This window comes from Oncorhynchus mykiss, chromosome 3 (genome assembly GCF_013265735.2).
Source record: "Oncorhynchus mykiss isolate Arlee chromosome 3, USDA_OmykA_1.1, whole genome shotgun sequence".
NCBI classification, from domain to species: domain Eukaryota; kingdom Metazoa; phylum Chordata; class Actinopteri; order Salmoniformes; family Salmonidae; genus Oncorhynchus; species Oncorhynchus mykiss.
In genome coordinates, this window is record NC_048567.1 from 6,717,319 (window position 1) to 6,744,876 (window position 27,558).

At 44.9% G+C, this 27,558-nt stretch overlaps 1 protein-coding gene across 5 annotated transcripts in view; it reads right to left on the reverse strand.

The window, feature by feature from the left end:
• LOC110507788 (ATP-dependent translocase ABCB1) overlaps positions 1-27,355 on the reverse strand; it is a 30,431-nt gene extending 3,076 nt beyond the window's left edge. The window contains exons 1-26 of one of the 5 annotated variants that reach the window (XM_036967167.1): positions 27,182-27,355; positions 26,593-26,662; positions 26,314-26,383; positions 25,317-25,473; positions 24,664-24,712; positions 19,249-19,440; positions 18,801-18,972; positions 18,569-18,693; positions 17,992-18,163; positions 17,795-17,908; positions 13,337-13,447; positions 13,116-13,241; positions 12,842-13,045; positions 12,529-12,699; positions 12,128-12,289; positions 11,769-11,945; positions 11,286-11,432; positions 11,018-11,122; positions 10,761-10,838; positions 10,192-10,275; positions 9,917-10,120; positions 9,695-9,795; positions 9,396-9,536; positions 4,897-5,053; positions 4,555-4,752; positions 3,644-3,850 (exon numbers count right to left, since the gene is read on the reverse strand). In XM_036967167.1, the coding sequence (XP_036823062.1) occupies positions 3,644-3,850; positions 4,555-4,752; positions 4,897-5,053; positions 9,396-9,536; positions 9,695-9,795; positions 9,917-10,120; positions 10,192-10,275; positions 10,761-10,838; positions 11,018-11,122; positions 11,286-11,432; positions 11,769-11,945; positions 12,128-12,289; positions 12,529-12,699; positions 12,842-13,045; positions 13,116-13,241; positions 13,337-13,447; positions 17,795-17,908; positions 17,992-18,163; positions 18,569-18,693; positions 18,801-18,972; positions 19,249-19,440; positions 24,664-24,712; positions 25,317-25,473; positions 26,314-26,383; positions 26,593-26,662; positions 27,182-27,296 (3,609 nt within the window). In that variant the 5' untranslated portion in view covers positions 27,297-27,355. Of the gene's footprint in view, positions 1-3,643; positions 3,851-4,554; positions 4,753-4,896; positions 5,054-9,395; positions 9,537-9,694; positions 9,796-9,916; positions 10,121-10,191; positions 10,276-10,760; positions 10,839-11,017; positions 11,123-11,285; positions 11,433-11,768; positions 11,946-12,127; positions 12,290-12,528; positions 12,700-12,841; positions 13,046-13,115; positions 13,242-13,336; positions 13,448-17,794; positions 17,909-17,991; positions 18,164-18,568; positions 18,694-18,800; positions 18,973-19,248; positions 19,441-24,663; positions 24,713-25,316; positions 25,474-26,313; positions 26,384-26,592; positions 26,758-27,142 lie in introns of those variants that run through there. The other 4 variants (XM_036967170.1, XM_036967168.1, XM_036967169.1 and 1 more) reach the window with 4 other exon arrangements.
• Positions 27,356-27,558: the final 203 nt, after the last annotated feature.

Below are 27,558 nucleotides of genomic sequence, written 5' to 3' on the forward strand. Positions count from 1 at the left end.
TAGTAGTAGTAGTGGTGACAGTAGTCGTATTGGTGGTAGTAGTAGTAGTGGTGACAGTAGTCGTATTGGTGGTAGTAGTAGTAGTAGTATTGGTGACAGTAGTAGTAGTAGTAGTAGTAGTGGTGACAGTAGTAGTATTGGTGGTAGTAGTAGTAGTAGTGGTGACAGTAGTCGTATTGGTGGTAGTAGTAGTAGTAGTATTGGTAGTAGTAGTAGTAGTAGTATTGGTGGTAGTAGTAGTAGTAGTAGTATTGGTAGTAGTAGTAGTAGTAGTATTGGTAGTAGTAGTAGTAGTAGTATTGGTAGTAGTAGTAGTAGTAGTATTGGTGGTAGTAGTAGTAGTAGTATTGGTAGTATTGGTGGTAGTAGTAGTAGTAGTAGTAGTAGTAGTATTGGTGGTAGTAGTAGTGGTAGTAGTAGTAGTAGTACTGGTGGTAGTAGTAGTAGTAGTAGTAGTACTGGTGGTAGTAGTAGTAGTAGTAGTAGTACTGGTGGTAGTAGTAGTAGTACTGGTGGTAGTATTAGTAGTATTGGTGGTAGTAGTAGTAGTAGTAGTATTGGTGGTAGTAGTAGTAGTAGTATTGGTGGTAGTAGTAGTAGTAGTAGTGGTGACAGTAGTAGTAGTAGTATTGGTGACAGTAGTAGTAGTAGTAGTGGTGACAGTAGTAGTATTGGTGGTAATAGTAGTAGTGGTGACAGTAGTCGTATTGGTGGTAGTAGTAGAAGTGGTGACAGTAGTAGTCGTAGTAGTGGTGACAGTAGTCGTATTGGTGGTAGTAGTAGTGGTGACAGTAGTAGTATTGGTGGTAGTAGTAGTAGTGGTGACAGTAGTCGTATTGGTGGTAGTAGTAGTAGTAGTAGTATTGGTGGTAGTAGTAGTAGTATTGGTAGTAGTAGTAGTATTGGTGGTAGTAGTAGTAGTATTGGTGACAGTAGTAGTAGTAGTGGTGACAGTAGTAGTATTGGTGGTAATAGTAGTAGTGGTGACAGTAGTCGTATTGGTGGTAGTAGTAGTAGTGGTGACAGTAGTCGTATTGGTGGTAGTAGTAGTAGTAGTATTGGTGACAGTAGTAGTAGTAGTGGTGACAGTAGTCGTATTGGTGGTAGTAGTAGTGGTGACAGTAGTAGTATTGGTGGTAGTAGTAGTAGTAGTGGTGACAGTAGTCGTATTGGTGGTAGTAGTAGTAGTATTGGTGGTAGTAGTAGTAGTATTGGTGGTAGTAGTAGTAGTATTGGTAGTAGTAGTAGTATTGATGGTAGTAGTAGTATTGGTAGTAGTAGTAGTAGTAGTATTGGTGGTAGTAGTAGTAGTATTGGTAGTATTGGTGGTAGTATTGGTGGTAGTAGTAGTATTGGTGGTAGTAGTAGTAGTAGTATTGGTGGTAGTAGTAGTAGTAGTAGTACTGGTGGTAGTAGTAGTAGTAGTAGTAGTAGTAGTACTGGTGGTAGTAGTAGTACTGGTGGTAGTAGTAGTACTGGTAGTAGTAGTAGTAGTAGTAGTAGTAGTACTGGTGGTAGTAGTAGTAGTACTGGTGGTAGTAGTAGTAGTACTGGTGGTAGTAGTAGTAGTAGTAGTATTGGTGGTAGTAGTAGTAGTAGTATTGGTGGTAGTAGTAGTAGTAGTATTGGTGGTAGTAGTAGTAGTAGTATTGGTGGTAGTAGTAGTAGTAGTAGTGGTGACAGTAGTCGTATTGGTGGTAGTAGTAGTAGTGGTGACAGTAGTCGTATTGGTGGTAGTAGTAGTAGTATTGGTGACAGTAGTAGTAGTAGTAGTAGTAGTGGTGACAGTAGTCGTATTGGTGGTAGTAGTAGTAGTAGTATTGGTGACAGTAGTAGTAGTAGTAGTAGTAGTAGTAGTGGTGGTGACAGTAGTCGTATTGGTGGTAGTAGTAGTGGTGACAGTAGTAGTATTGGTGGTAGTAGTAGTAGTAGTGGTGACAGTAGTCGTATTGGTGGTAGTAGTAGTAGTATTGGTGGTAGTAGTAGTAGTATTGGTGGTAGTAGTAGTAGTATTGGTAGTAGTAGTAGTAGTATTGGTAGTAGTAGTAGTATTGGTGGTAGTAGTAGTATTGGTAGTAGTAGTAGTAGTAGTAGTAGTATTGGTGGTAGTAGTAGTAGTATTGGTAGTATTGGTGGTAGTATTGGTGGTAGTAGTAGTATTGGTGGTAGTAGTAGTAGTAGTATTGGTGGTAGTAGTAGTAGTAGTAGTACTGGTGGTAGTAGTAGTAGTAGTAGTAGTAGTAGTAGTAGTAGTAGTACTGGTGGTAGTAGTAGTAGTACTTGTGGTAGTAGTAGTAGTACTGGTGGTAGTAGTAGTAGTACTGGTGGTAGTAGTAGTAGTAGTAGTAGTAGTGGTAGTAGTAGTAGTAGTAGTGGTGGTAGTAGTAGTAGTAGTATTGGTGGTAGTAGTAGTAGTATTGGTGGTAGTAGTAGTAGTATTGGTGGTAGTAGTAGTAGTAGTAGTAGTGGTGACAGTAGTAGTAGTGGTGACAGTAGTAGTAGTATTGGTGACAGTAGTAGTAGTAGTGGTGACAGTAGTAGTAGTAGTGGTGACAGTAGTAGTATTGGTGGTAATAGTAGTAGTGGTGACAGTAGTCGTATTGGTGGTAGTAGTAGTAGTGGCGACAGTAGTAGTAGTAGTAGTAGTAGTATTGGTGGTAGTAGTAGTAGTAGTAGTGGTGACAGTAGTAGTAGTAGTAGTAGTAGTGGTGACAGTAGTAGTATTGGTGGTAATAGTAGTAGTGGTGACAGTAGTCGTATTGGTGGTAGTAGTAGAAGTGGTGACAGTAGTAGTCGTAGTAGAGGTGACAGTAGTCGTATTGGTGGTAGTAGTAGTGGTGACAGTAGTAGTAGTGGTGACAGTAGTCGTATTGGTGGTAGTAGTAGTAGTAGTATTGGTGGTAGTAGTAGTAGTAGTATTGGTAGTAGTAGTAGTAGTATTGGTGGTAGTAGTAGTAGTATTGGTGACAGTAGTAGTAGTAGTGGTAATAGTAGTAGTAGTGGTGACATTAGTAGTATTGGTGGAAGTCGTAGTAGTATTGGTGGTAGTAGTAGTAGTAGTATTGGTGGTAGTAGTAGTAGTAGTACTGGTGGTAGTATTAGTACTGGTGGTAGTAGTAGTAGTAGTAGTACTGGTGGTAGTAGTAGTAGTAGTAGTAGTACTGGTGGTAGTAGTATTGGTGGTAGTAGTAGTATTGGTGGTAGTAGTAGTATTGGTGGTAGTAGTATTGGTGACAGTAGTAGTAGTAGTGGTGACAGTAGTAGTATTGGTGGTAATAGTAGTCGTATTGGTGGTTGTAGTAGTAGTAGTATTGGTGACATTAGTAGTAGTAGTAGTGGTGACAGTAGTCGTATTGGTGGTTGTAGTAGTAGTAGTATTGGTGACAATAGTAGTAGTAGTAGTAGTGGTGACAGTAGTCGTATTGGTGGTTGTAGTAGTAGTAGTAGTATTGGTGACAGTAGTAGTATTAGTGGTGACAGTAGTAGTATTGGTGGTAATAGTAGTTTTGGTGACAGTAGTAGTATTGGTGGTAGTAGTAGTAGTGGTGACAGTAGTAGTATTGGTGGTAATAGTAGTTTTGGTGACAGTAGTAGTATTGGTGGTAGTAGTAGTAGTGGTGACAGTAGTAGTATTAGTGTGTACCTGAGGCAGGTCGTCTATGAAGCTGTGTATGTTGGCAGCTTTAGCAGCACTCTGGATCTCCTCCATGGTAACTTTGCGTGTGTTGTCTCCGTAGGCGATGTTCTCTGCCAGACTACAGTCAAACAGCACGGGCTCCTGGGATACGATGCCCATCTGGGCCCTCAGCCAATGGATGTTCAGCTTCTTAGCATCACTGTTGTCCAACATCTGAGGAAGAAGAGCAGAAGGAAGAGTTAACATCAAAGTTGGATAATCCTCTAGTGTTTGTCATTTTATCAGTGCCCTTAGCAGGGCAATAACCTCCACATGAACACACAAATGCACTTTGAGCAGGATCATAACCCACAAGGTCTCAGTACAGTAGAGCCAGTATAGTAGAGCATTATGAAGCAACAGTGTCAACATCCTTGCCTGTCAGTAATTATAGAACCGTGTTTTAGTAGGAGAATATCTACACAGTCACACATGGAGACACATGCGGGCTCTATGTTTCATGTATTTTTGCATATAAAAATTCCAGCAAATATCTCACTGTCTGACTGGTGACAGTGGTCATTAAACATACAGTACATATAGCTTTAATAATCAATGTGTGTATACATGTGTGTGAAAACGTTTGTGTGTGTAGGTTGGGTCTTTTATCCTTGTGGGGACCTAAAAATGCCCAAAAGTCCCCATAAGGATAGTAAAACAAAAATTCTCCCTCATGGGACATTTCCCACATCCCCATCAGGACAAAGGCTATTTTAAATTTAGGGGTTAGGTTTAGGGTTACAATTAGTGTTAGGAGTTAGGTTTGGGTTCAGATTATGGTAAGGGTTAGGAGTTAGGGAAAATAGGGTTTTGAATGGAAATTAATTGTAGGTCCCCACGAGGATAGAGGAACATAACGTGTGTGTGTGTGTAATCACCACTGTGCCCTGTAGTGGGTCGTAGAACCTCTCCAGTAATTGTATGGTCGTACTCTTCCCACAGCCACTGCTGCCCACCAGGGCTAGAGTCTGGCCCTTCTGCACCTTCAGCTCCAGTCCCTGCAGGACAGCAAGGTCTGGACGGGACGGGTAGTTGAACCTCACCCCCTGGAAACGTACGTTACCATCAAAGTGGTCCTGGAGGGAAGAGAGGGAGGCAGAAGAACATCCTTTCATGAAATAATCTCCTGGCATGTACTATACAATCACTCCACAACTCTCCACTGTGATAGCCACTGGGTGTGATGTGGTGTGTGTGTGTGTGTGTGTGTGTGCGTGTACCAGTGTTTCTCCCTCCTGTGAGCAGTTGTCTATGGCAGGTTCTCTGTTGATAAGGAACATAAGGTGAGATGCTGATATCTTGGCTTTGGCATAGTTAGGCGTGAAGGAGTTGGCCTCTCCTACTGCCATGGCTCCGTACAGCACTGCAGAGATCACCCTTTAGAGAGAGAGACAGAGAACAGGTTACGATCTAACATGTATCTGAAAGGGATAGTTCATACTGCAGAGATCACCCTGGAGAGAGAACGAGACAGAGAACAGGTTATACACTAAAAACAAATGGTTCTATATAGTGCCAAATACGTTTTTTAAGCTTGTAACCATCACATGACCCAATGGCGTTCCAATTCATCCCATAGGTGTTCGATGGGGTTGAGGTCAGGGCTCTGTGCAGGCCAGTCAAGTTCCTCCACACTGTTCTCGACCAACCATTTCTGTATGGACCTCAATTTGTGCACGGGGGCATTGTCATGCTGAAACAGGAAATGGCCTTCCTCAAACTGTTGCCACAAATTTGGAAGAACAGAATCTTCTAGAATGTCATTGTATGCTGTAGCGTTAAGATTTCCCTTCACTGGAACTAAGGGGCCTAGCCCGAACCATGAAAAACAACTCCAGGCCATTATTCCTGCATTGGGGCAGGTAGCATTCTCCTGGTATCTGCCAAACCCGGACTGCCAGATGGTGAAGCGTGATTCAACACTCAAGAGAACGATTTTCCACTACTCCAGAGTCCAATGGTGGTGAGCTTTACACCACTCCAGCCGACGCTTGGCATTGTGCATGGTGATCTTAGGCTTGTGTGCGGCTGCTCAGCTATGGAAACCCATTTTATGAAGCTCCTGACGAACAGTTATTGTGCTGACGTTGCTTCCAGAGGCAGTTTGGAACTCGGTAGTGAGGGTTGTAACCGAGGACAAACGATTTTGCGGTTCCACTCGGCGGTTCCATTCTGTGAGCTTGGCCTACCACTGGCCTACCACTTCGCAGCAGAGCCGTTGTTGCTCCTAAACGTTTCCACTTTACAATAACAGCACTTACAGTTGACTGGGGCAGCTCTAGCAGGGCAGAAATTTGACGAACTGACTTGTTGGAAAGATGGCCTCCTATGACGGTGCCATGTTGAAAGTCACTGAGCTTTTCAGTAAGGCCGTTCTACAGCCAATATTTCTATTGAGATTGCATGGTTTGTGCTCGATTTTATAAACCTGTCAGCAATGGGTGTGGCTAAAATAGCCAAATCCACTCATTTGAAGGGGTGTCCACATACTTTTTTTGAGCAGTGTACAAAAGTAAGGGAATAACACATCCCAGATCTGAATGAATGAAATATTTTTATTAAATACTTTTTTCTGTACATAGTTGAATGTGTTGACAACAAAATCACACAAAAATTATCAATGGAAATCAAATTGATCAACCCATGGAGGTCTGGATTTGGAGTCACACTCAAAATTAAAGTGGAAAACCACACTACAGGCTGATCCAACTTTGATGTAATGTCCTTAAAACAAGTCAAAATGAGGCTCAGTAGGGCTCCATGTGTCTGTATGACCTCCCTACAACGCCTGGGCATGCTCCTGATGAGGTGGCGGATGGTCTTCTGAGGGATCTCCTCCCAGACCTGGACTAAAGCATCCGCCAACTCCTGGACAGTCTGTGGTGCAACGGAGCGAGACATGATGTCCCAGATGTGCTCAATTGGATTCAGGTCTGGGGAACGGGCTGGCCAGTCCATAGCATCAATGCCTTCCTCTTGCAGGAACTGCTGACACACTCCAGCCACATGAGGTCTAGCATTGTCTTGCATTAGGAGGAACCCAGGGCCAACCACACCAGCATATGGTCTCACAAGGGGTCTGAGGATCTCATCTCGGTACCTAATGGCAGTCAGGCTACCTCTGGCGAGCACATGGAGGGCTGTGCGGACCCCCAAAGAAATGCCACCCCACACCATGACTGACCCACCGCCAAACCGGTCATGCTGGAGGATGTTGCAGGCAGCAGAACGTTCTCCACGGCGTCTCCAGACTCTGTCACGTCTGTCACATGTGCTCAGTGTGAACCTGCTTTCATCTGTGAAGAGCACAGGGCGCCAGTGGCGAATTTGCCAATCTTGGTGTTCTCTGGCAAATGCCAAACGTCCTGCACGGTGTTGGGCTGTAAGCACAACCCCCACCTGTGGACGTTGGGCCCTCATACCACCCTCATGGAGTCTGTTTCTGACTATTTGAGCAGACACATGCACATTTGTGGCCTGCTGGAGGTCATTTTGCAGGGCTCTGGCAGTGCTCCTCCTGCTCCTCCTTGTACAAAGGCGGAGGTAGCGGTCCTGCTGCTGGGTTGTTGCCCTCCTACGGCCTCCTCCACGTCTCCTGATGTACTGGCCTGTCTCCTGGTAGCGCCTCCATGCTCTGGACACTACGCTGACAGACACAGCAAACCTTCTTGCCACAGCTCGCATTGATGTGCCATTCTGGATGAGCTGCACTACCTGAGCCACTTGTGTGGGTTGTAGACTGTCTCATGCTACCACTAGAGTGAAAGCACTGCCAGCATTCAAAAGTGACCAAAACATCAGCTAGGAAGCATAGGAACTGATAAGTGGTCTGTGATCACCACCTGCAGAACCACTCCTTTATTGGGGGTGTCTTGCTAATTGCCTATAATTTCCACCTGTTGTCTATTCCATTTGCACAACAGCATGTGAAATGTATTGTCAATCAGTGTTGCTTCCTAAGTGGACAGTTTGATTTCACAGAAGTGTGATTGACTTGGAGTTACATTGTGTTGTTTAAGTGTTCCCTTTATTTTTTTGAGCAGTGTATATATAATGTATCTTAAAGAGACAGTTCACACTGCAGAGATCACCCTGGAGAGCGAGACAGAGAGAACAGGTTTCTCTCTATCTAACATGTATCTTAAAGGGATAGTTCACCCAAAGTTCAAAATGACATATTGGTTTCCTTACCCTGTAAGCAGTCTATGGGCTGCTTTGGTTTTGTTTACCCGGCCACTGTTTCCAAATGGTAACATTTTAGCATTCGTGGCACAAATCCAATGCAAGTCAATGTTACCGATATTATATTTACGAGCTCCATGTTCAAATCAATGTCCAAATCACCACTTCAAGTCCCCAGGGCACGTCCCCTGCTCCGATGCCCCTCGCCTATGGAATGCTCTCCCTGACCATCTGAGAGCCGCTACATCAATTGGAGCCTTTAAAATACATTTCTACAGACTATCTTCCTCATAGTCCTAATCTGAAAAGTATTTCAGCACCTAGCCTACTTTTGCTATTTCCTGCCTTGATTCAAATTATTTGCCCATGTAGAGCATTGAGATAACACTGTAATGAAAAGCGATAAATAACTGCATCGAGTTACACAATCAATTTAAGATGCTATGATTTGGACATGAAGCATGAAAAAATGTGCATTGGTTTTGCGTCACAAATGCTAAAACAGTGTATCAAGCTCGGAAACTATTGTATCAAGCTCACTAAAGTCTAATTTAGGTTAAACTTAAATTATCTTGAAGTCATGCCAGAGTTATTTGAACTTCACATTGAAAGTGAAATAATACAACCGCATGACACTTAAAGGTGCAATATGTAGGAAATCGCTCTGCCATTTCCTGGTTGCTAAAATTCTAATAGTTTGTCTAATTTTAGTTTATGTGACAAAACAAGTAGTAGAGAATCATTGTACGATCTAAACCGCTGTGAAATATATCTTCAATAACCCAAAATATGGTATTTTCAGCTGTTAGAAGCTGGTGTAAAAAAAAAAAAAACTTAAGTAAATGAAGCAAAAACTAAATTTAAAAAAATGAATGCATAGAAATAGAGAAAATAGAACAGATCTACCGCTTCTTAGACTTGCTTTCAATGAGAATGACAGATCTGGAACTTGGGTCACCCAAAAAAGTTGCATATTGCAGCTTTAAAATGACAATAGTAACATCTGTTTATGACAGACGTTATGTTGCTGTTATGACAGTGTTATGACTGACTTTTAAAATAAAATGTTATCTAAGCCTTTAGTCGTGATATCTACTCTATAACATCCATTTCTATGGGTTACATGTTAGACATGTCATGGCTATATGGCCATTGTTGCTACGGTGATGAGTCCCTAGATCAGCATTGACCTCCAACACACTTCCCAGTTAGGTAATGATTAACCACAACCACCTTTGACCACTGTAATACTGGACATTCCTGTCAGGCCTAGATGAGCTGGGCCGGGGTGTGTTCTACTATACCTGAGCTGTACAATGTACACACACATCCTCCACTACTGTACCTGAGCTGTATTGTACAATGTATACACAAATCGGCACACTACTGTTCCTGTGTCCACCAAGAACCAATATTAGGGAAGCAATTGAGTCGTTCCAACATGGCCTTTGAGTCACATAGGAAAAGGCTATAAGGACAGTTGTGAACATGGACACATGACTGAATTAATCCAATCAAAGGTAGCTGCTGTACTCACAGGAAGACATTTTCAAAGGTCATGATGCCTTCCTCTATGAGCCAGGCTCCGAAGCGGAAGCAGCCTGCATAGGCAAAGTAGATCATGGCCTGAGAGAAGGAGAATGTGATGCCATACACATGGGCCTTCTTCTGAGAGTTCCTACAGAGGAAGAGAGAGAGAGAGATTAAAGAGAGGGGTGATTACATAAACAAAAGTAATATAGTACATTTACAAGACTGACACTGTTGACACATTAAAAACACAGCATTGACTAGGACTTTTTATAATGGAAATTGTAAACTTTGTAGCACACGTACTTGTAAGGCACTATGAGGTTCTCCTGGTACAGAGACTCAAACTTCTGCTCTCTGGTGAGAGATGCCACCGTACGGATGTTCTCTATGGCCTCTGTGGCAATCTGACACACACACACTGGTTAGACTCGAGAGAAGTATAGATAGAACGTATAGATATTCACTGTTGCAAATTTTGGGAGCTATGAAGAGAGTGAATAAGACTGTGTGTGAGTGGTTGTGTACCTTGCCAGCCTGTTCTAGCTCTTTCTTGTCTTTGACAGCGTGACCAGAGAGCATCTTCATCTGTATGCCTCCAGCTACAGCCATGACAGGTACCACACACAGGATGAGAAGAGTCAGCTGCCAGCCGTACACAAACGAGATGATCAGACTGGTGCCCAGGTTAGCCACGTTCTGGGCCAGAGTGGCCAAACGCACTCCTGTAGCCTGGAGAGGGAGGGAGGGAGGGTTAGTGTGTGTGTGTGTGTTGTGTGTTCATGTGTGTACTTACTACTTACCCCCTGTACTTGTGCTGCGTCTGTAGCCAGTCTAGTGGTGAGAGCTCCAACACTGTTCTTGTGACTGTCATACCAGCCCAACTCCTACAGGAGAACGAAGAGAGTTACATGTTCAAATTGTCTATAACCTATTTGAGCCTTTATAAACACTCCATAAGCCCTATAACCTATATAAGACTAAATACACAGTCTTACCTTTATTAAACACTCTATAGGCCTAAATAAACACATTTATTAAACACCCTATAAGCCTAAATAAACACATTTATTAAACACTCTATAGGCCTAAATAAACACATTTATTAAACACCCTATAAGCCTAAATAAACACATTTATTAAACACTCTATAGGCCTAAATAAACTCTCACCTTTATAAAACACCCTATAAGCCTAAATAAACTGTCTTACCTTTATTAAACACCCTATAAGCCTAAATAAACTGTCTCACCTTTATAAAACACCCTATAAGCCTAAATAAACTGTCTTACCTTTATTAAACACCCTATAAGCCTAAATAAACTGTCTTACCTTTATTAAACACCCTATAAGCCTAAATAAACTGTCTTGCCTGTCTCATCATGGCTTTAAAGGCCATCAGTCTCAGCTTCATGGTCAGAATCTCCCCGGCCTTCCCAAAACAGAATCCCTGGAGAGAAGAAAACCATATATCACAGTCATAGTAAGTAAAACTTCAAGATGCTGTCGATCAATAGAAATACATAAGGGACCACTGACCTGCTGTAGGATAGATACAAACCTAAGCCCCTCCCACATTCTGTCACTCATTCGTCATATTATTTAGCATTAGGTGAGGTGTGTGCGTACCTGCAGAAACATGGTTATGAAGGAGACGACTCCAATGAGGGCGAACATGATAGAGTAGAACGAGGAGCGTTGTCTAACTAGTTCCTGGTCTTGCTCTGCAAACACCTGAAACATGACAACAACACAAACATGATCATCTGAGGTGATGCTATTTGATAGAATATGACTAATTCAACTTACAGTAACGACTTGGGAGAAGATGAATAAACTGAAATAAATGAGTAAACATAGAATGATGATATCTGGTATTAACTGATATTTAACATACAGCGATGATTTTAGAGAAGATGACAGCGAAGAAAGGCTGCATGCCCCCGTTGATAGTGGCACAGATCACACCAACCACCATATAGGGCCACTCAGGAAGGTTCAGCTTCAACACCTTCAGAAACGACACAGGAGGAATCTCCTCATCCTGGGATGAGAGAGAGAGAGATAGAGAAGACAGAGAGAGAGAGGAAGGAGAGAGAAAGAGAGAGATAGAGAAAGAAAGGAAGGAGAGAGTGAAGACAGAGAGCAAGAAGAACGAGAGAGAAAGAGAGAAAGGAAGGAGAGAGAAGACAGAGAGAGAAAATAGAGAAAGGAAGGAGAGAGAAAGAGAGGGAGAAGAAAGAGAGAGAAAAGAAGGAGAGAGATCATCAGAAACATTCCAAATGGTACACCAATTATGTCCCACAGTGTGTCCACCACTGATCCTGGATTAAAATGAGAATATCCATTCCAGTTAGTACCTCTAGCTCCATAGCCTTACCTTTTCTTCCACCTCTGTCTTGTCCTTGTCTCCTTTCTCTGAGCCGATGAAGGATGATCCCTTGGTAGATTTCCTGCTGATGAGGGTGGTCTCTGAGAACGGCGTCACTGATGGACTCTTCTCCTCCAGAACCTGCTCCTCCACAGCCTCCTCGCCCTCCTCAGGACTCTTAAACGTCTGGAAGAACACAACAGAATAGAATATAATAATAATAGAATAGAGTCAAATGTGTGTATTTGTTTGTTATGTGGCGTGTGTGTGACACTGTTTTGATAACGCTGTTACCTAAATGGTGACATAGATGCAAGATGTGTGAAGAGGGTGTGAGGAGGGGGTGGGTGTGTGTGTGTGTGTGTTACCTGCATGGTGACCAGTGTGTGGTAGACTCCTTCTTTTTCCATCAGTTGGCTGTGTGTTCCCAGCTCTACGATCTCTCCCTTCTGGAAGCCTGCGATGACATCAGCATTACGGATAGTAGACAGACGATGGGCCACCACGATGGTAGTACGACCCTGTCTCACCTGGTGGGGGTGGGTGTGAGGGAGGGAGGGGGGGAGGGAGGGAGGGAGGGAGGGAGGGAGGGAGGGAGGGAGGGAGGGAGGGAGGGAGGGAGGGAGGGAGGGAGGGAGGGAGGGAGGGAGGGAGGGAGGGAGGGGGAGGAGGGAGTAGGAGTGAAAGGGAGGGAGGAGGGGGGTATAGCAATGTTTAGTGGATGTTGATAAACTGGTGCAAAGGGTGTCTGTGTGTGTGTGTTCTCTACCTTGTCCAAAGCAGCCTGTACGATGGTCTCACTCTCGGCGTCGAGGGCTGAGGTAGCCTCATCCAATAAGAGGATCTTGGGGTTGCGTACGAGAGCGCGTGCGATAGCGATCCTCTGTTTCTGTCCTCCACTCATCTGGGTTCCTCTGTCTCCCACTAGAGTCTCAAACTTCTGCTCAACAGAAACAATATTATCAATATACTGTAATCAATCATTATCTAGAATTAATTATAGTACTACCACTACGACAGACAGACAGACAGAGACAGACAGACAGAGACAGACAGACAAACAGACAGACAGAGTAACATACATCAGGTAGTGTCATGATGAAGTCGTAGGCGTTGGCCTCCCTAGCAGCCTGTTCTATCTCCTGATGTGTGACGTCAGGTCGTCCGTAGCGGATGTTCTCAGCGATGGTGGTAGCAAACAGGATGGGCTCCTGACTGACAACGCCAATCATCTCTCTCAGGAAGCGCACGTTCAGGGAGCGCACGTCATGACCATCTACAAACACCTACAGAACACAGAGGGTTCTGTTACAGAACAGATACTGTGTGTGTGTGTGTGTGTTCCATGATACTCACTGATCCATCTTGTGGATCATAGAACCGCTGCAGCAGCTGAACGGTGGTGCTCTTCCCACAGCCACTACTGCCTACCAGAGCTATGGTCTGGCCACTACGCACGCTCAGAGACATTCCATTCAACACCTACAAAGAGACACACACAGAAACACACCGTTTAACATCTACAAACATCTACTGGACATCAACACACACGCACACGTAAAGAAGGCAGCACATACTTTGACGTTGGGCCGTGAGGGGTAGGTGAAATGGATGTTGTTAAACTCTATGTTTCCTTTGATGACATCAGGCTTGTAGCCGTGGTCTGAGTAGCTGTTGATGTGGGGTTTCTGAACAGACAAACAACAACAACAGTGAGACTTAGAACATAAACATGTAGATGTGAACATTCAAGCAGGTCACCAACTAATACTATTACTGGACACATTTTTATTTAACCAGGTAGGCTAGTTGAGAACACCTTTATTTAACCAGGTAGGCTAGTTGAGAACACCTTTATTTAACCAGGTAGGCTAGTTGAGAACCCCTTTATTTAACCAGGTAGGCTAGTTGAGAACACCTTTATTTAACCAGGTAGGCTAGTTGAGAACCCCTTTATTTAACCAGGTAGGCTAGTTGAGAACCCCTTTATTTAACCAGGTAGGCTAGTTGAGAACAAGTTCTCATTTACAAATGCGACCTGGCCAAGATAAAGCATAGCAGTGTGAACAGACAACAACACAGAGTTACACATGGAGTAAACAGTAAACAAGTCAATAACATAGTAGGAAAAAAAAGAATCTATATACATTGTGTGCAAAAGGCATGAGGAGGTAGGCAATAAATAGGCCATAGGAGTGAACAATTACAATTTAGCAGATTAACACTGGAGTGATAAATGATCAGATGGTCATGTGCAGATAGAGATACTGGTGTGCAAAAGAACAGCAAAGTAAATAAATAAAAACAATATGGGGATGAGGTAGGTAAATTGGGTGGGCTATTTACAGCTGCAGCGATCGGTTAGCTGCTCAGATAGCAGATGTTTAAAGTTGGTGAGGGAGATAATAGTCTCCAACTTCAGCGATTTTTGCAATTCGTTCCAGTCGCAGGCAGCAGAGAACTTGAAGGAAAGGCGGCCAAATGAGGTGTTGGCTTTAGGGATGACCAGTGAGATACACCTGCTGGAGCGCGTGCTACGGGTGGGTGTTGCCATCGTGACCAGTGAACTGAGATAAGGCGGAGCTTTAGCTAGCATGGACTTGTAGATGACCTGGAGCCAGTGGGTCTGGCGACGAATATGTAGCGAGGGCCAGCCGACTAGAGCATACAGGTCGCAGTGGTGGGTGGTATAAGGTGCTTTAGTAACAAAACGGATGGCACTGTGATAAACTGCATCCAGTTTGCTGAGTAGGGTATTGGAAGCTATTTTGTAGATGACATCGCCGAAGTCGAGGATCGGTAGGATAGTCCGTTTTACTAGGGTAAGTTTGGCGGCGTGAGTGAAGGAGGCTTTGTTGCGAAATAGAAAGCCGACTCTAGATTTGATTTTAGATTGGAGATGTTTGATATGAGTCTGGAAGGAGAGTTTACAGTCTAGCCAGACACCTAGGTACTTATAGATGTCCACATATTCTAGGTCGGAACCATCCAGGGTGGTGATGCTAGTCGGGCGTGCGGGTGCAGGCAGCGAACGGTTGAAAAGCATGCATTTGGTTTTACTAGCGTTTAAGAGCAGTTGGAGGCCACGGAAGGAGTGTTGTATGGCATTGAAGCTTGTTTGGAGGTTAGATAGCACAGTGTCCAAGGAAGGGCCAGAAGTATACAGAATGGTGTCGTCTGCGTAGAGGTGGATCAGGGAATCGCCCGCAGCAAGAGCAACATCATTGATATATACAGAGAAAAGAGTCGGCCCGAGAATTGAACCCTGTGGCACCCCCATAGAGACTGCCAGAGGACCGGACAACATGCCCTCCGATTTGACACACTGAACTCTGTCTGCGAAGTAGTTGGTGAACCAGGCAAGGCAGTCATTTGAGAAACCAAGGCTATTGAGTCTGCTGATAAGAATACAGTGAATGACAGAGTCGAAAGCCTTGGCCAGGTCGATGAAGACAGCTGCTCAGTACTGTATTTTATCGATGGCGGTTATGATATCGTTTAGTACCTTGAGCGTGGCTGAGGTACACCCGTGACCGGCTCGGAAACCAGATTGCACAGCGGAGAAGGTGCGGTGGGATTCAAGATGGTTTGTTAACTTGGCTTTCGAAGACCTTAGATAGGCAGGGCAGGATGGATAGAGGTCTGTAACAGTTTGGATCCAGGGTGTCTCCCCCTTTGAAGAGGGGGATGACCGCGGCAGCTTTCCAATCCTTGGGGATCTCAGATAATATGAAAGAGAGGTTGAACAGGCTGGTAATAAGGTTTGCCACAATGGCGGCGGATAGTTTCAGAAATAGAGGGTCCAGATTGTCAAGCCCAGCTGATTTGTACGGGTCCAGGTTTTGCAGCTCTTTCAGAACATCTGAAAACAACATACATTATACCATAAAATACTACAGGCCTATTGTACTGCCGGTAACTATTTTTCAACCAATATGGTGCGTGAGAAGAGTATCCTGGTTTATACAGCAGCATAAAAACACACAGACACAGAGGCCTGGTTTATACAGCAGCATAAAAACACACAGACACAGAGGCCTGGTTTATACAGCAGCATAAACATCCCCTTCTGAAGACTCCCTGTATTCCTGACTGCTCAGTGGGGAAAGATGTGTTATTCTACTGTGTGTTAAGCACTCTACAGAGTCCCAACAGTTTCCCCATTCACACCATAGACATTATATAAGTAGACAGTAATTCCAGCTGGAATTCAAGGCCCCATTCAGAGCAGCCCGCAGCTAAAATGGTGGGCCGAATCAGAAAGGCTTGATTCTGGTGGGAGTGTGGTGATTGGTGATTGGGGACTGTGCCTCCTGCTCTCTACGCCCCTCCCACCACCCTCCTTCTTTCCATCAGACCTCCCTCCCTCTATGAGTCCCCTGCCTCTCTCTCCATGAGTCCCCCACCTCTCTCCCCTCCCTCTATGAGTCCCCTGCCTCTCTCTCCCCTCTCTCTATGAGTCCCCCACCTCTCTCCCCTCCCTCTATGAGTCCCCTGCCGCTCTCTCCCCTCTCTCTATGAGTCCCCTGCCGCTCTCTCCCCTCTCTCTATGAGTCCCCTGTCTCTCTCTCCCCTCCCTCTATGAGTCCCCTGTCTCTCTCTCCCCTCCCTCTATGAGTCCCCCGCCTCTCTCTCCCCTCTCTCTATGAGTCCCCACCTCTCTCTCCCCTCTCTCGATGAGTCCCCCGCCTCTCTCTCCCCTCTCTCGATGAGTCCCCCGCCTCTCTCTCCCCTCTCTCGATGAGTCCCCCACCTCTCTCTCTCGATGAGTCCCCCGCCTCTCTCCCCCCTCTCTCTATGAGTCCCCCACTTCTCTCTCCCCTCTCTCGATGAGTCCCCCACTTCTCTCTCCCCTCTCAGAGGGACAATAGGAGAAAGAGTGTTAGCCAGAGGGCAGGTTTATCTACGTGTTAGTTTAGCCCTGTTTATTTACACAAGTTTTTGTGTTACAGAGCATGAACAGTACGTGTGTGTGCCTGTCTGTTACAGTGTGTGTGTATGTTTGTGTGTCTGTACCAGGGAGTGTGTGTGTGTGTGTCTCTCTCTCGCTCTTTCAGATCTTACAATATGTAAGTTCCCCTGGGTACCTCACCCTTCCACAGTTTCCCCTTGTTTTTGTCTTTGGTGTGTGTGTGTGTGTGTATTTGTTTGTGTGTGTGAGTGTGTGTGTGTATGATTGGGGGGAGAGTTCAAAGAATGTAACTTTGATTTCTCTTGATAGTAAAAAGTTAGTTTTGCAACCCAACATTTTGATGGTCAGGATATTCATATTCAACCACGCTCCCCAGTGTGTATATACTGTATGTAAGCATGGTAAGAGCAGCTCTGTCTGTCTGACTGTGCGTTGTAAACTCAAGTCATCGTGAAACATTAACAATCGTGAACCATTCACAAATGCACAGTGAACTAAGAACAGTCCATTCTGCTATAACCACAGTGATGCTTTTTGTGTTAACCCTGATCAGCCCAGAGTGTGTGTGTGTGTGTGTGTGTGTGTGGAGAGGGTGTGTGTGTGTGTGTGTGTGAAGAGTGTGTGTGTGTGAGGAGAGGGTGTGTGTGTGTGTGTGTGTGTGTGTGGAGAGGGTGTGTGTGTGTGTGTGTGTGTGTGTGTGTGTGTGTGTGAGGAGAGGGTGTGTGTGTGTGTGTGTGTGTGTGTGTGTGAGGAGAGGGAGTGTGTGTGTGAGAGGGTGTGTGTGTGTGTGTGTGTGTGTGTGTGAGAGAGGAGAGGGTGTGTGTGTGTGTGTGTGAGGAGAGGGTGTGTGTGTGTGTGAGGAGAGAGTGTGTGTGTGTGAGGTGAGGGTGTGTGAGGTGTGTGTGTGTGTGTGTGAGTAGAGGGTGTGTGTGTGTGTGTGTGAGTAGAGGGTGTGTGTGTGTGTGTGTGTGAGTAGAGAGTGTGTGTGTGTGTGTGTGTGTGTGCGCGAGTAGAGGGTGTGTGTGTGTGTGAGAGAGAGGAGAGGGTGTGTGTGTGTGTGTGAGAGGAGAGGGTGTGTGTGTGTGTGTGTGTGTGTGTGTGTGTGTGTGTGTGTGTGTCTCACATTGTCGATGATGTTGTAGACTTTGTGTGCCGCTCCCCGGGCACTGGCGAAGGCCTGGACATTAGGAGAAGTCTGTCCCATGGCAAACGCCCCGATCAACACTGTGAAGAACACCTACAGGACACAAATAAACATCTCTGTGTGTGTGTGTGTGTGTGTGTGTGTGTGTGTGTGTGTGTGTGTGTGTGTGTACTCACGGTGAGGACAGTTCCAATGGTGTATTCTCCAGATAGGATGAGTGTGCTGCCGTACCAGAAGGACAGAGCGTAGGACAGATAGATCATCAGGAAGGTGAAGCCCATGGCGATGTTAGCAGAGATGGCTTTACGGATCCCCATGTTCTTAGCATCCTCCAGGTTTTTCTCGTACCTGTGGTACAAAACAACACACACACACACAGAAACGCACAGGGATTGAAAGAGGGAGAAAAAAACAGAGGGAATGAGAGAGCGAGAGAGAGAGAGAGAGACAGAGACATAGGGAATGAGAGAGAGAGAGAGAGAGAGAGAGAGACAGAGATGGTATACATATACAAACACACCACACTAATCCAATTGTCCTCCTCACTGATGGTTTTATACAGAGTGGTGTGGACTGGTCTATCCACTTATAGAACAATAATAACAACTACTAACTGCTCAGGCTAATGGTCTTCACAGCAGCAACAAGTCCTTTAGGAACATTATCCTGGTGACCCGTCTGTTGCCTTAGTTACCGCTCCTTTAACGTTAGCAAAATGTCTCCATTCTACCCCGCTCTCTCTCTCACACACACCTGGTTATCTCCTTCTGTTGTCCACCGAAAGCGAAGACTGTTCTGACAGAAGAGATCACCTCCTCAGCCACGGCTCCAGCTTTAGCATAGGCACTCTGCTCCAGGGATGTGAAGGACGTCAGTACCTAGAGACACACAATGGAGAAAGACAGTCAAGAGAGGTGTGTGTGTGTGTGTGTGTGTGTGTGTGTGTGTGTGTGTGTGTGTGTGTGTGTGTGTGTGTGTGGCCCACCTTGCTGAATATAAAAGCAGAGAAGCCCAGCACAGGGCTGACAGCCAGGATGACAAGGGTGAGCTTCCATCCTTTGCTGAAGCCGATGATGAAGGAAGCAATGAAGGTGGTGAAGGACTGGATCAACATGCCCACCTTGTCACCTATTCCCTCGTTGATCTTATAGATGTCACTGTGGAGGGGAGGAAATACCGAATAAAACACATACACTCACACACACACACACACATACACTCACACACACATACACACACTCACACACACACACGCAAACACACGTACATACACACACACACACATTCACACACACATAGATACACACACATACACACACTCCACATATTTGATTGAACAGGGCTGTTTAAACCCTGAAGCTACATCCAGATGGTATCAATGTAAAACACCTTCCCCTATAAACGCCAATCCATTCCTATAGGTATCTCCTCACTCTGTTAGGCGGGTGTTGAGTTCTCCCGTCTCGTTGACGTCGAACCAACCGATCTCCTGCTGCATGATGCAGTGGAAGAAGAGCTTCCTGAGGCGTTTGACCTGCCTGCCTGCCGCCAGGGTCCAGAAGGCCACCTGCATGTAGGCTGCTACCAACACCACCGCACCCATTATAGAGTAGTAGATAGCATGGCTGGAATACAGACATACGGCTGGTCAACACACACACATCCAGACATACAAAACCTTAATGATGGTTTGTAGATAATTGGGGCACAGGGGTACATGTTATGGAATGATGACTTTGTAAACATGACGGTGACACATGACTGTTCGTGTGTTTACATTACGCAGGTTAATCTATACATATGAATCTATACAAAATGCCATCCATTATGGAGTAAATAGCAAGGATACTGAGGCACAAAGGCAGAGAGGTAAAGGTGATCCCTTGAATATACCATTTAACATTACAATGTATTGTATAGGGAAGTAGCTCCTTATCTGGGGCCGGATCTTTCAATTCTGAGGCTCTGTATCTGTTCACATATCTGAAATATGTCAAATCGGTGTGTTTCAACGTTCTGTGGTTCAAAATAAAAGGTCCCACACAATCCTACCCTATGACATCATTCATGTCACGCCTGCTCCCGCTCTCCCTGTCTGGCGCTCATTATGCGCAGCAGCGCTCATTGGACTCACCTGGACTCCTTCCCTTTGTTGATTGTCCTATCAATAACTGTCTGCTTCCCCGTGTGTTCCCTGTGTCTGCATTAATGTTGTTGTGTGTTCTTGTCCAGACGCTGTCCTGTCCTGTTCCATGTTGGTGGTTAAGTAAAAAGCCAGGGTGGAGTGCAGTTGTCCTGCTCCCCGCGTCACCGCTTCATCTCATTGTGTTTACTTTAAATTACATTTTTATATCTTTCATCTTATCTTTTTAACCACAGGACATAAAAACACTGTTTTCACACACAGTGCCTTCGGAAAGTATTCAGACCCCCTGACTTTTTACACATTTTGTTACTTTACAGCCTTATTCTAAAATGGGTTAAAAAAATTAATTTCCTCAGCAATCTACACACAATACCCCATAATGACATCACAATACCCCATAATGACATCACAATACCCCATAATGACATCACAATACCACATAATGACTAAGCTGAAACAGTTTTTTTGAAATTATTGCAAATTTATAAAAAAACTAAAACAGAAATACCTTATTTACATAAGTATTCAGATCCTTTGCTATGCGACTCAAATTAAACTCAGGTGCATCCTGTTTCCATTGATCATCCTTGAGATGTTTCTACAACTTGATTGGAGTCCACTTGTGGTAAATTCAATTGACTGGACATGATTTGGAAAAGCACACACCTGTCTATATAAGGTCCCACAGTTGACAGTGCATGTCAGAGGAAAAACCAAGCCATGAGGTCGAAGGAATTGTCCGTAGAGCTCCGAGACAGGATTTTGTTGAGGCATAGATCTGGGGAAGGGTACCAAAACATTTCTGCAGCATTGAAGGTCCTCAAGAAGTTTGGAACCACCAAGATTCTTCCTAGAGCGGGCCACCTGGCCAAACTGAGCAATCGGGGGAGAAAGGCCTTGGTCAGGGAGGTGGTCACTCTGACAGAGCTCTAGAATTCCTCTGTGGCGATGGAAGAACCTTCCAGAAGGACAACCATCTCTGGGGCACTCCACCAATCAGGCCTTTATGGTAGAGTGGCCAGACGGAAGCCACTCCTCAGTAAAAGGCACATGACAGCCCACTTGCAGTTTGCCAAAAGGCACCTAAAGACTCTCAGACCATGAGAAACAAGATTCTCTGGTCTGCATCACGGCCTTGCATGGCAACTGCTCGGCCTCCGACCGCAAGGCCCTGTAGAGGGTAGTGCGTACGGCCCAGTACATCACCGGGGCCAAGCTTCCTGCCATCCAGGACCTCTTTTATTTCACCTTTATTTAACCAGGTAGGCCAGTTGAGAACAAGTTCTCATTTACAACTGCCCAAGATAAAGCAAAGCAGTGCAACAAAAACAACAACACAGAGTTACACATAAACAAACATACAGTCAATAACACAATATAAAAATATATGTACAGTGTGTGCAAATGTAGAAGATTAGGGAGGTAAGGGAATAAATAGGCCATAGAGGCCTACAATTTAGCATTAACACCAGTGATAAATGTGCAGATGATGTGCAAGTAGAGATACTGGGGTGCAAAAGAGCAAGAAGATAAATAACAATATGGGGATGATAGTGGGTGTGGCAGTTGGGTGTGCTATTTACAGATTGGCTATGTACAGGTACAGTGATCGATCGGTAAGCTGCTCTGACAGCTGATGCTTAAAGTTAGAGAGGGAGATAAGTCTCCAGCTTCAGTGATTTTTGCAATTCGTTCCAGTCATTGGCAGCAGAGAACTGGAAGGAAAGGTGGCCAAAGGAAGTGTTGGCTTTGGGGGTGACCAGTGAAATATACCTGCTAGGGCGCCTGCTACGGGTGGGTGTTGCTATGGTGACCAGTGAGCTGAGATAAGGCAGGGACCTAGCATAGACTTGTAGATGACCTGGAGCCAGTGGGTTTGGCGACGAATATGTAGCGAGGGCCAGCCAACGAGAGCATACAGGTCGCAGTGGTGGGTAGTATTTGGGGCTTTGGTGACAAAACTGATGGCTCTGTGATAGACTACATCCAGTTTGCTGAGTAGAGTGTTGGAAGCTATTTTGTAAATGACATCGCCGAAGTCAAGGATCGGTGGGATAGTCAGTTTTACGAGGGTATGTTTGGCAACATGAGTGAAGGAGGTTTTGTTTGTGAAATATGAAGCAGATTCTAGATTTAATTTTGGATTGGAGATGCTTAATATGAGTCTGGAAGGGGAGTTTACAGTCTAACCAGACACCTAGGTATTTGTAGTTGTCCACATATTCTAAGTCAGAACCGTCCAGAGCAGTGATGCTAGTCGGGCGGGTGGGTGCGGGCAGCAATCGGTTGAAGATTATGCATTTAGTTTTAAAAGCAGTTGGAGGCCTCGGAAGGGGTGTTTTATGGCATTTAAGCTTGTTTGAAGGTTTGTTAACACAGTTTCCAAAGAAGGGCCAGATGTATACAGAATGGTATAGTCTGCATAGAGGTGGATCAGAAAATCACCAGCAGCAAGAGCGACATCATTGATGTATACAGAGAAAAGAGTCGGCCCGAGAATTTAACCCTGTGGCACCACCATAGAGACTGCCAGAGGTCCGGACAACAGGCCCTCCGATTTGACACACTGAACTCTATCTGAGAAGTAGTTGGTGAACCAGGTGAGGCAGTCATTTTAGAAAGCAAGTCTGCCGATAAAGAATGCGATGATTGACAGAGTCGAAAGTCTTGGCCAGGTCGAAAGACGGCTGTCTTTTATCGATGGCAGTTATGATATTGTTTAGGACCTTGGGCGTGGCTGAGGTGCACCCATGACCAGCTCGGAAACCAGATTGCATAGTGGAGAAGGTACGGTGGGATTCAAAATGGTCGGTGATCTGTTTGTTAACTTGGCTTTCGAAGATTTTAGAAAGGCAGTGCAGGATGGATATAGGTCTATAACAGTTTGGGTCTAGAGTGTCTCCCCCCTTTGAAGAGGGGGATGACAGTGGCAGCTTTCCAATCTTTGGGGATCTCAGACGATACAAAAGAGAGGTTGAACAGGCTAGTAATAGTGGTTGCTACAATTTCTGTGGATAATTTTAGAAAGAGAGGGTCCAGATTGTCTAGCCCAGCTAATTTGTAGGGATCCAGATTTTGCAGCTCTTTCAGAATATCAGCTCTCTGGATTTGGGGGAAGGAGAAGCAAGGGGGGGCTTGGGCAAGTTTCTGCAGGGGGTGCCGAGCTGTTGGCCAGGGTAGGGGTAGCCAGGTGGAAAGCATAGCCAGCCATGGAAAAATGCTTATTGAAATGAACGATTATTGTAGATTTATCGGTGGTGACAGTGTTTCCTATCCTCAGTGTAGTGGGCAGCTGGGAGGAGGTGCTCTTATTCTCCATGGACTTTACAGTGTCCCAAAACTTTTCGGAATTAGTGCTACAGGATGCAAATTTCTGTTTGAAAAAGATAGCCTTAGATTTCGTAAGTCCCAGTCTATACCAGGCAGTGTCAGAGGAAGGCCCTAAAAATTGTTAAAGACTCCAGCCACCCCAGTCATAGACTGTTCTCTCTGCTACTGCATGGCAAGCGTTACTGGAGCGCCAAGTCTAGCTCCAAGAGGCTTCTAAAACAGCTTCTACCAACCAAGCCATAAGACTCCTGAACAGCTAATCAGATGGCTACCCAGACTATTTGCATTACCCCCTCCCCTCACTCTACGCTGCTGCTACTGTCTGTTATTATCTATGCATAGTCACTTTAATAACTTTACCTACATGTACATATTCAGCGTATGTGACAAATTAAATGTGATTTGATGTAACCAAGATTGAACTATTTGGCCTGAATGCCAAGCGTCACGTCTGGAGGAAACCTGGCACCATCCCTACAGTAAAGCATGGTGGTGGCAGCATCATGCTGTGGGGATGTTTTTCAGCAGCAGGGACTGGGAGACTAGTCAGGATTGAGGCAAAGATGACGGAGCAAATTACAGAGAGATCCTTGATGAAAACCTGCTCCAGAGAGCTCAGGACCTCAGACTGGGGAGGAGATTCCCCTTCCAACAGGACAATGACTTTAAGCACACAGCCAAGACAACGCAGGAGTGGCTTCGGGACAAGTCTCTGAATGTCCTTGAGTGGCCCAGGCATAGCCCGGACTTGAACCTGATCAAACGTCTCTGGAAAGACCTGAAAATAGCTGTGCAGCAATGCTCCCCATCCAATCTGACAGAGCTTTAGAGGATCTGCAGAGAAGAATTGGAAAAACTCCTCAAGCTTGTAACATCATACCCAAGAAGACTTGAATCTGTAATCATTTTCAAAGGTGCTTCAACAAAGTACTGAGTAAATGGTCTGAATACTTATGTGAATGTGATATTTCAGTTGAATTTTAATATAAATTAACATTTCAAAGTTTTTTCTTTGTCATTATGGGGTATAGTGTGTAGACTGATGAGGGGGGAAAAAACAATTTAATCAATTTTAGAATAAGCCTGTAACATAACAAAATGTTAAAAAGTCAAGGGGTCTGAATACTTTCCGCATGTAGACACTGGTATGGTGCTGGAGATAATGAATAGGAGGTTGAAAAGTGGTGGAATTGCCCTTTAACTATGCAGTTCACCCTGTCTAGGTTATGAAAATAGATGAAGTCCAAGTTCCCGTGAGATACTGTGAGAATTTGCGGACTCACGGATACGGAGCCTCTGAAATAGATCCGGTCAAAGATCAGGAACTACTCCCTTCTTGGTAAACTGAAATATCATTGAGTCTTAGCCTCACCCCGTCATCTCCTCTCCCAGAGTGGTGTTGGAAACAGGGAATGTGATGTCTAGAGCAGGAAAAGATGTGACAGTTAGACAGTTAAAGGGCAATTCCACCACTTTTCAACCTCATGTTCATTATCTCCAACACCAAACCAGTGTCTACATGTGAAAACAGCCTGTTTCTATGATCTGTGGTTAAAAAGACAAGAAGAAAGGTCCTAAAAAAGTGTCATCTGTGACAAAAAAATGTGACTTTCAAAACCTGCATTGAGTTTCTAGCCAGAGGGTAATTTCTTGCTCCCCGCATCACCTCAAATCTCATATTGTTTGAAAATCACTGTTTTTTAAAAATGTTTTAGCTTTTTATGATGTCATCAGGTATAACTACTTAACTTTATATTTTTTTAAAAGATGTAGAAATGCGTCGTTTTCAGGCACTGGTATTGCGTTGGAGATGAAAATGAGGTTGAAAAGTGGTGGCGTTGTCCTTTAAGAGTGTGTGTGTGTGTGTGTGTGTGTGTGTGTGTGTGTGTGTGTGTGTGTGTGTGTGTATGGTTGTGTGCATGCTTGTGTGTGTGTGGGTGGGTGGGTGTGTGTGTGTGGGTGTGTGTATGGTTGCGTGCATGCTTGTGTGTGTGTGTGTGGGTGTGTGTATAGGGACTGACTCACTGGTGAAATTATTCTGTGTCTGTATGGAGTCTCCTATGAAGCTGTCAGTCATGTCCCCAAAGACGATACACATGAGAGGGAGGACCGTTCCATTAACCATAGCCATGATGGTCCCCAGCACAATCATCAACCTGTCCCAACCATCAGCAAACCTGAACTATAGAGGCATGGGGGAAGAGGAGCGAGAATGAGGGGCCGGGTGGGGATATGAGGAAAGTGAGAGATTGGGAAGGATAGAGAGAAAGGGAGTGAGAAAGGGCAGGGGAGAGGGAAGGGGAGAAATAATTAAAGGGGGGAAGGATAAGTGGAGAGGACAAAAGGGACAGAGATGGACAGATGAGCAGAGAGAGAAAGAGAACATATGAAGGTAATGAATACTCTGAGTCATTTTGTATGTAGAACTCCAGTATGTTTCTCCAGTGGTAGAGGCTCCTAACCAGAGGAAGTTTAACCAGCTATTCTACTGGCCCAGCAGGGGAACAGAGGAAATTCAATCTTCTGCTATTCTACTGGCCCAGCAGGGGAACAGAGGAAATTCAATATTCTGCTATTCTACTGGCCCAGCAGGGAAACAGAGGAAATTCAACCTTTTGCTATTCTACTGGCCCAGCAGGGAAACAGAGGAAATTCAACCTTCAGCTATTCTACAGGCCCAGCAGGGAAACAGAGGAAATTCAACCTTCAGCTATTCTACTGGCCCAGCAGGGAAACAGAGGAAACAGACCACTCCCAACCCCCCCCCCCCCCCCCCCCCTTATTTCCACATTCATGTCTGATCTCGGTTCCAACTTTACACACATGCAAGCACGTTGCACGCACACGTTCACATGCAGGCACACAAGTCACATGCACACACCTTCGCACAACCACCAACCCATACACACACACGCGTGCGCGCGCAGACACACACACCAATAATACCTCAGGTCCCTGATAATAAATAGTCTACAGTGTGTAAAGCTGGAGAAGTATGTGACAGTTTATCTCGGCTACTCACCAGAGCTATGGCGCCAATCATCGGCATCTTTGGCTCTTTCTCCCCCTTTTTCTCTTCATCTTTATCCTCTCTAGAAGAGACAGAATATATACAACATCATTTTATAAATCAATTTCATGTAATAATCTTTAAACTTTAAAAACGGCAGATAAAGTTATTGAGTTAGTTAACTCAGGAACTAGACCGTAATTCCAATGAAGGAATAATAACACAAATCGATTGTTGACAAAATACAAACACCCAAAGACAACATTCTCAGCATAGCACCTAAATATTTACCCAATGTCTCCGTTTTGCTCAATCTTGACTTTGGCCACAGCTATCTCGTCCTTCTTGCCCATGTCTGGGTCTTATGGCATGTAGGAAACAATACAGGCAGGTACAACCGTACAGGTGAGATCGCAAAGACGTGTAACGGTAAGATATTTAAGCGTCCTCAAGAGTCTGGGGAAAGACAAACTTTGACACCTGCAATAAAGCATTTAAGGGGCTAACCCACAGGCTTGAACTCATCATGGGCGTGCGTGCGAATTCATTGTTTAAACGATAACGAACTGGTTGCATGATACTGGTTCATGACATCTTGCCCACATGACTAGAATGAGATTCTATATCTATGGTCTGGACTCAGTAGTGAATTTACACCATCAATATGCCTCAGAAGTCTACTTCATATTTATTAGGCCCACTTTTGAAATAGTTGTGTAGTATAGGCTATAGTCTTGACTTGTCTTGTAGGCTATTAGAAAAAGCAGTTGACATTACAACGTGTACCGGAAGATCCGGTCGAGCGCATTACAAATACATAATGGTTATTAGATAAACTCACCGCTTCTTTCCCGCCAGTTGGTCCACTATCGGTGCTTACCCCCCAGCTCCGGTGCTGTCCTCTCTTTATCTGCCTCTGTTTCGCTCTCACAATAGAGAAACAAGGGAGGCAGCAGCGCTTCTCTTATATCAAAGTTACACGGGGGTGACATCATTTACTGCCGCGTGCCGCCCCTGCTCAAATCACACCTGATGTCCATCAAACGTATGTCTGTCCTTGACTTCGACGTCAGGAGCTGCTTTAAGGGAGGCGACAATGACCTATAGGGTTATGGCTGAGTGTGTGAATTTGTTATTACATTAGATACCGAACATGGCCATCTCATGTTGCCGCTATTTGAGAGACAACCACCGCTACTCTAAAAAAGTGATATTATTTTTCTCTCTCACAACATCGTGAACCAACAGTGGGCATCC